Source organism: Nelumbo lutea, chromosome 3 (assembly GCF_056320005.1).
Source record: "Nelumbo lutea isolate HS-2025 chromosome 3, American lotus-T2T, whole genome shotgun sequence".
NCBI classification, from domain to species: domain Eukaryota; kingdom Viridiplantae; phylum Streptophyta; class Magnoliopsida; order Proteales; family Nelumbonaceae; genus Nelumbo; species Nelumbo lutea.
Genome location: NC_142686.1, coordinates 45,283,390 through 45,292,466, shown reverse-complemented (window position 1 = coordinate 45,292,466; position 9,077 = coordinate 45,283,390). Strand labels below are relative to the sequence as shown.

Genomic DNA, 9,077 nt, shown 5'->3' with positions numbered 1-9,077 from the left:
TAACCGGTGGCACACCATTTGCAAACCACCGGTTATGATTTATTTAACTATAAAGAAATTTTTCATAAATGCTTATTATACCCCTCAGTTCAAATATAAATAGGGGTCCCTCCTATATTATTTCTCATTCTATTCTTCATTTTATTTCAGCGCATAGTATATACAGTGTGTTGAGAGGAGTATTGAGTGCTGGGTATGGGTGATTCCGGTGAGATTATTTTGTATTCTCCTGTTTATAGTATCCTCTGACATTGCACCTTTTTTTGGTATATTCTTGCATTGAAACATGATTTTAAATTTCAGAGGAATTTACCTGGATGAATTCCAAAGTTGAACCTATTTATTCGATGTTATTATTTTTAGATGCAGGATTTATTTAACCAGTTAAAATGGAAATCCAGAGACACCTCTTGTGAAATCACGGAACTTCCGAAATTCCATCTTTACCATGATTCCTAATAATTTGGGATACCCTGGGACAGAAAACTCTAAAAGTGCTCATTCAGAAGACAGTAAAGCCAGTTCAATTCCTAGCTCTCCCCAATGTATAAGGATCCTCATCTGGGATGCCTCTCAGGCAAAATACTAAAACCTGACCATATGATCCTTCCCATCCACTCTTTTATTATTTGGGCAGATAGAAGAAAAAAAATATATGACAAATGGCAATGAAAACGTTGAAACATCAGGAGAAAGAAAATGCCAAACGATTCTTAAACTGGAATCTGCTGCTAATTCTGTCATTATGTTTTTGCATATAAAGCTACAATTATGGAAAGTCCAGGCAACCCCAAACATGAAAACTGAACAGGCTTAGGATCAGACTCTGACGAACCTAATCCTCGGGAAAAGCTAAAGCAAGTATCCCATTAGGTCAGTCCATATGCTCCTCTACACCTTGGCTGTTTGGAAATAATTGCTCCCTCCTTTTGGGGAAGCCTGCTGTTTCTAGATTTGGGCCTCTATATTTCAACTCCGCAGCTCTGTAATTGGGATCATTGGAACTGGTTCCGAAGTTGGGATCCACTGAAGTTGACCTAAAAGGAAGGGACGCTCCACCAGGAAACCGGGAAGGAGAGACATACCTGCTTGGCTGTCTGAGAGGACGTCCTCTCATGTCCATAATATCTGCACTCCTTGAAGAAGAATCTCCAAAGGGTCTTTCTCCTGAGCCAGTTCCCAACGAAGTTCCCATTGAGGCTGATGTGGAGCTGAAAGGATCATCTGGTCCCCATGAGGTAAGCGATTCCTTCTTCTTTCCAAAGAACTGCCATGCCCCAAATAGGAACACGATGAAGAGTAGAACTGGACTGGTCCAGAGCATTGTATTGAATTCTGGTTTGAAAATCGGAAGGTTGGAACGGTACATCCCCACATAGCCACTTCCAAGGCCAAGAACAACAAGCTTTTCACGGTCACTGGTAATTACGGGCATCATTGTTCTAGCTTCAGAGCCATCATCCATCCCATTAGGATTCAGAAATGAAAACCTAATTTCATCAAGACTGGCAAAGAAAAGTGGCCTGGGGCCACCAGCCCTAATGTAATGGTGAGAAGAAACATTATACACAAAAACCTTCTCTTGACTAACTATAAGCAGATACCCCTTAATCACCTGGACCATGAGAGGACCATCAATGTCAAGTTTCCTTTTAGATCTCACCCTGCACTTGAAGTTCATCAGATCTCCCAAAAGCATCACATGAATCAGATCACCAGATGATGTAAGCCCATAAGCTTTTGAACGCTCTGATGCATCAAAAACATATTTCCTCGCATGTGAGCGGTTCATCCCTTCACATTCAGATTCCCTAACTGTCATGCTCCTCAAATCTAAAGACCCAACACCATTCTCTGTGAGAAACAGAAGCCTTTGCTTCATGAATGCCAGTGGTCGACCAACCGATTTGGCAGAACCATAAACTGTTCCATTCTCCCGCAAGATCATGATTTTACCACTAACATCAGAAGATATAATGTACCTCATTCTTCCAACTTGGTGCACTTCCAAAATTGTAACTGTCGAACCCTCTACCCCTTTATTTGGTGGAGAAAATGCTCCAAAATTTGCCATGGAAAGGGAATGCCAATCTTCTGCATTTGAAGCCTCCCAAACACGATGTACTAAGATCACCCCATCTTTGTGTCCAGTCACCAAAAAACTCTCATTCTTGTTGACGGAGAGGTAAGAAAGCATGGCTGTAATGGGGAAATCTGATAACGTGTAGAATTCAACCAAGACATCTCCATTTGACAAGAAGATAAAAACCCTGCCCCGTTCATCTCCAACAGCAACATATTTGCTATAACCTTCATAATCTTCAAATGGCAATACGTTAATCGCCGTAGCTTCCGATTCAAGCTTCACCGCCGAGAGAAACTGAAACCTCTCCGACCACGACGGATTGTATTTTGTCACAGAAACCCCTCTCCCTCTGTCTCCCTCCCTTGTCTTTCCTTCAAAACCCCTATCTTCGACCACTTTCACAACCTTGTCATCGCCTCCGTTTCCACCGTCAACCTTATCTCGATCCTGAAGACTCGGTCGCAAATCATCGATCCTATGCCGTTCCTTCTCAACAGATCCACCCTTTCGACATTCGGGCAACCACGACTCAAGTCTAGCTGCTGTTTCACTAAGACTCTTCACTAGATTTTCAAGCTTTTCTAGTTGGGTTTGTTGTCGATCCAACTCACTTGTACTATCTTTCTGATGTTCGTGTTCAGGTTCATTTTCGTGTTCAATAGATAACGAGTTACAATTCACTAAAACCCTAAAACCAGATGGATGAGTCAAGAAAACAAAAACGAACAAAAGCACAAAAGCCTTGCCTATCTGAAGACCCGCCATTTGAAGAACCTCGATAACTAATTCTCTTTTTTCTTTCAGAACTCCGCCATTGTTGCAGGCAGCTATTCCATAGCCTCGCCGCTTCCGATCTTCCTCACCGAACACGCCTGATATATACCTTCAATACGGTGAGAATTGTAGCTGAAGTTGACGATTGTGTTGAAGTTTTAGGGTTTTGGAGAAGCCACTAATTTGGGGGTTCTGAGTTGCGATTATTCTTTTTCTTTCTTTTTTTTTTTTTGTGCGTGGGGAGAGGGGAACAATCTCCTGTGGAGAGGGGTGAACGGAAAAAAGGATTTTGAAATGAAAATGTAAGAAATTGAAGCCGGAGTTGTAAGTTTGACAGCTCTTCGATGATGGAAGTCAGAGGGGCGGAGATTTACGAGTATGGAGCTGTCGGATAACCGTGGTGAGACTGTGGGGGGCATTTCTGTTATTTTGTGAATCAAGTAAGGGCATTTCTTAAAGACAGGTTAGAGTGAATTACTAACTTGTAAATTATATTATAATTACATCGAGAAAATTCGAAGGGTTGACAACTTTTCTTTTCTTTGTCATAAAGTTTTCATGCACCAGGGTGTATCAGGTCAGGTGGGTGGATGAAGATGATGGCTTGATTTAAGTTATTGCAAGTTTTAAACTGTTGGATTGGAACTTAGCGATTAGAGGATTGATAGAGTATACACATTTTGTATACATCGTCCGGGGTTTTTTTATAATTCAGTCCTTCCCTAGGATTACTAGGGGTGGAGAAGGATTTGATGCCAAGTTCTCGGACAGAACGGTTTATAGGGGTTGGTAGTAGATTGGAAGGGGGTTGAAATTTTAGATTTTTGAAGTATGAATTGTAGTTCATTTATTCCTAGTCTTTTCTATAGGAAATACCGTGGCATTAGTTACAGCTTCGAAAGAGTATAAATACAATAAATATATGAGGTTTAGAAATACAAATATAGGGTTTTACACTAAATCTTATTATTTTGTTTTTTTAGGGATAAAATAATTAATAATATTAATATTTAAAGGGACAACAATCTTTTAAAATCTTTTAAAGGGTTTGAAGGAAGGGGAAATTCATCATATAGATGGTTAGGCAAAATTTCAAAAAATTTCTTTTACCTTTCAGGGAATCATATATCCAGTTTTAGAAAAGCTACATTTTTCTAGAATCGTTCTTACACCAAACTGGACCAAATTTGAAACCAAAAGAAATTGAGAAATATACCTGATACGGAATCCACAAGTGTAGGTCCCAAAGTGGTAATTCACCCAAAAAGAGTACCAAAACCAGCTTCCACTGAAAATGGCATAGCTTAGGTTGAAGTCGGTTCAACAACATAGTCCTTCAACAAGAATTATAGTCCAACAACATGGATCGAGCAAAGGAGGTGAGTACGAATTGGATTTGATGTTTTCTTGCAAAAATCATATATCATAATTGATCTCTATCAATTCAAGAACTAGAGGTCGAACTAGGGTTTCTAGGGCCACAAGAACAGAGAGGAAGAGCTGAAAGCAAAGTTATCTAGAGCAGATTGAATTCTCTATTCTTAAACCTTAAGGACCACCACTCCTAATTGAATTAGGAGGCTCTAATCCAAATCTTTATTTGGATTTGGACTCTTTAAGTAAATAAAACTTATCCTCTTATCCCAATGGCTGATTGAGACCCAAATCCAAACCCATATTTGCCTAAGTCACATGACTGTTTAAGCTATCATGTGACTACTTGACTAATCTTATTAATCATGGGCTTTATGCCCATTAAGCAAGTGGCTCAGGACCCTAATTAGTTGCTAGCCCATTTGGCTCTCTTTGTATGGCGTAGGACCCCAATAATGACATCACATAAGCCCATATGGGTTCAGCCCAGCTTCTGTAAAAAAGTTTGGTTGAATTTACTATCAAGTACAGTGAACCCCTGAGTCCATCAGTATGGGCTCTTAATGGGCCCAACATTTACACTAAATGATCATTGAGTCCAACAATCATATGAAGGCCCAAGGACAATTGACTTAAGTGAGATATAGCTCATCAGGTAAAACAACCATAAATGGTCTTTTACACTTAATCTCTCAACCCTTAATGATCGAACACTGCCTAACAGGAAATGACCTCTCCCCTAGTTGTAAGGTACAGTGTTGCACTCTCTGCTTGGTTGGGTCTCGGAAATTAAAACCTTTTGCAAACCTTTTTATTAAAAATAATATATATATATATATATATATATATATATATATATATATATATATATATATATATATATATTATCATATAAATATATTTTGCAAAATAAATCTTAAACAAATTTAAAATCAATTGTCGATAGTTTTGGTTTTCATTAGAAAAAGTGCAGTCCCGATCATTCACTTTGTCCGACAAAGAGGCTGATCCTGTCATTATGATCACCAACTCGAGTGAATTCTCAAACTGCCCCAACATACCCAGGTTTTGACCCCAAAATTTTTCACTAATTGGTATATCAAAGACAACCCAATTTGACACATAGTGCAGTACCATAATCGAGTCTAGGGTTATGCGTAACTTTCTAGTTTTGCACACTAGTCTCCAAGGTCCAAGGCATAACTGAAAAATGGTTTGGGTTCAGTGTTTTGAACAAACACACACTGCATATGTTTCAGGTCCAACTCTGGCAACTGAGACAAGCTGCCCCAACCTTCTTGGTAGCACATCAATATCAACATTGGCAAGATAAACTTCCCCAAGTCTACCCAACAATTAAAAACATTATAAATTAACCCAAGTCTCTTAAGTGTCTAGTTTAAGGGTAATTACATAGAAACACACCAATCATAATATAAATCAATTATGTACTTTTATTTATTTACAATAAATGGATATATACATCAATTTGATTGAAGCTAAGTGTCACGGGGGTGGTTCTACAGCGGAAGATACCCATGCGGCGTCCAGGCCAAGGTAGGCTAGGACAAGCCTTTATGCACTTGGAGGGCAGGAGTTGCCCAATGGGATGGCTCCACCAAAGTCAGTAGCACTGGATCATGACCTCAAGTCCAATGGTCGGGGCACTCGGTTGGCTCAGACCGGTCCATGGGAGGCGCCGCTTACGTGCTAAAGGGGGACAGCCATAATGCAAGGTGACTGTGTGCCAATGAGGTGACTTGGCATCATGTGAAGGGTCTCCTGAATGCTGATGATGACAGGCACCTGTGTGCCATGATGATAGGCAACCGCTTGGGCCAGAACACACCCGTGCGCTAGGGGCAACGGGATAGCTCAATCAGCTTGGGCAAGGGGCTGGCAAGGTGAAGGGTCATGCTTGAGCCATGCCCGCATGCCAAGCCTCCCTTGAGTGTCGGTAGTGCAGTGCCGGTCCAACACTATCCCCATGAGCAAGTGTGCGCCCATGAGGAACCCTGGTAGCCATGCTAGCCATTAACCAAGGCCGCCCCGCAAGGGATGATGGTCTAGGAGTGCCAAGGTTAGGCACCCAAGGAGGTCGACCACCCCTCAAAGAGTATGTTAAGCTTTGGTGGTCTGCCTGAAGATAACATCAATTCTCCCAAAAATCTTACAGGCGAAAATGACGGTGATGTCCCTAACGTAAGTCTGCCAAGCGTAGGCAAGGCTAAGCCTGTGTCAGACCGTAACATGCTCTCCCACTCAATTCATTGTCGTCCTCAACAATGACTCCTTTCGTGAATGGGCGTCTGTTTCTCGCGCCATCCACTCTTTTGCCAGTTCCACGGCTCGCCTAGCCAACTCGGATCTCGCCTATATTGGTGTCCATTTTTTGGGACAGAACCATTTCACCATGCCAACCTGCTTGGACTTCACCCCTAGTGTTGAGGTTACTCAAACTGCGCAATGGATATGCCGTTGAACTGTGAAAGAAGGGCCCTCGAAGAAATGTGTGTGGTGCTTTGCGGAGGTCCGCCCCATGTATCAAGGAGACCTGACCGCAATCTGTGCGAGTGGTGGCAACTTTTACCCATGATGTTGTCGAACACGCACTCGCCTTGTGATGAGATGTTGCTACTGCAAGTGATCCACCTGAAAACTGAGCATGTCCACCTGATACTTTGCTGGTGTAGGGCCGCTATGCTTCAACGGCTAGTGTACCCACATTCCTAACAAGGCTCACGCGTCTGCCCCCACATGAGGACAACAACCAATGTGTCTGCCCCCGCAAGGGAAGCTGTTTTAGGGTCATTGGAATGGGGACACGAACAATGAAATGGCTTCTTGCCAGGCTTGATCAAAATTCTACTCGATCTTGGGTGGAAGTGCCTAGGGACCGCACCCCACAATGTTGCTGCTTGTTGGGATGACCGCTTCAACTAGTTTTGGGCTAATCTGCTGAAAACCAACAGCAGCAGCAATTGGCCAACTTGCTCTGATACCAACTGTCACGGGGGTAGTTCTACAGCGGAAGATGCCCGTGCGGTGTCCAGGCAAAGGTAGGCCAGGAGAAGCCTTTATGCGCTTAGAGGCTAGGAGTTACCTAATGGGATGGCTCCACCAAAGTCAGTAGCACTGGTTCATGACCTCAAGTCCAATGGCCGGGGCACTAGGCTGGCTCAGACTGGTCCATGGGAGGCGCCGCTTACATGCTAAAGGGGGACAACCATAATGCAAGGTGATTGTGCGCCGATGAGGTGACTTGGCACCGATGTGAAGGGTCTCCTGAATGCCGATGATGACAGGCACCTGTGTGCCATGATGATAGGCAACCGCTAGGGCCGGAACACACCCGTGCGCTAGGGGCAACAGGATAGCTCAATCAGCTTGGGCAAGGGGCTGGCGAGGTGAAGGGTCATGCTTGAGCCAGGCCCGCATGCCAAGCCTCCCTTGAGTGTCGGTAGCACAGTGCCAGTCCAACACTGTCCCCATGAGCAAGTGTGCGCCCATGAGGAACCCTGGTAGCCATGCTAGCCATTAACCAGGGTCGCCCCGCAAGGGATGATGGTCTAGGAGTGCCAAGGTTAGGCACCCAATGAGGTCGACCACCCCTCCTCAAAGAGTGCGTTAAGCTTTTGGTGATTTTCCTAAAGATAACATCAATTCTCCCAAAATCTTATAGGCGAAAATGACGGTGATGTCCCTAACATAAGCCTGCCAAGCGTAGGCAAGGCTAAGCCTATGTCAAACCGTAATATAAGGGCATACACTCTCTAACAAGATTACAATAGTCTAACCTACTTAAAACCTTACTAAATAACAAATAAACACATTCTTTATTATTCAGTTACACATTTTATTTGTTATCATAAAGCCTATGCAATGATATATTTTATTTGGATAAATTTTTTCTTAGAAATACTTACCCAAATAAGTGTATTTATACATGTATATATTTATACATAATGAAATAAATCAAATTAGTACGATTGGTTTTTGCAATTTACAAAACCAAAACCAAATTAATACTAACAGTTAACCAGTTGGCCGGTTTTAGTTCTTTGATTTTTTTATATTTATAAATATATATATATATAGGCCGCTTCTATTAACTGCATTACCACTTAACATCTACACTTTTAGTTAAGATATGATGCATCCTTCCATGAATGGAAAAAAATATATACTTATTGAAATTTTCCATCTTACCATTACTTCTCCCACCTTATCATTTCTCGTATTGTAAACCTTCCTTTTTGCACAGATTTTTATGCAAAGCGTTTTGTGGCTATTAATTTAAACTCAAAACCAGTGTTTAGAAAATCAGATCCGATCGGTCAGTTTGCATGACTCGGGGTTCTGATCGGTTTGGTCATACCCCAATAATAGGATTTGTTCAAAATCTATTAAAAATCGACTGACCAACTGGTTGAATCAAAGGAGTGAAATTTTAAAATATTGCTAACAAAATTTAAATTCAAGACCTCTTATTTTCATAAATTATTTAATCATACCATTAAATCATCTTTTTATTTATATTAATTAATGATTATTTATTATACATATTATATTATTATGCATATATTTTAAAGAAAACGTAAGTTAAAACGCTTGAATCCTAATAATTTGTTTTAAAAATTTAGAAATTTGCCATTCATCCATCATATTTAAATATATTAAAATTGTAAAATATATTTATATGATTTGTATATATTATATATACACACACCACATCATCGTGATGAGACCCTGATCGAAACTCTGACTTATAATCCTCTCCCTTCTCTGATTCTATGCCTAGTCCAATTCTTTAAATATTGCTCAAAATGAATTCAATCTAAAT

At 41.1% G+C, this 9,077-nt stretch overlaps 1 protein-coding gene across 1 annotated transcript; it reads right to left on the bottom strand.

The window, feature by feature from the left end:
* Nucleotides 1–710: 710 nt before the first annotated feature.
* LOC148864654 (putative membrane protein At1g75140) lies at nucleotides 711–3,362 on the bottom strand. The gene has a single exon (XM_088974199.1). It carries the CDS (start codon nucleotides 2,849–2,851, stop codon nucleotides 875–877), a length of 1,977 nt encoding a protein of 658 aa, XP_088830325.1. The 5' UTR covers nucleotides 2,852–3,362; the 3' UTR covers nucleotides 711–874.
* Nucleotides 3,363–9,077: the final 5,715 nt, after the last annotated feature.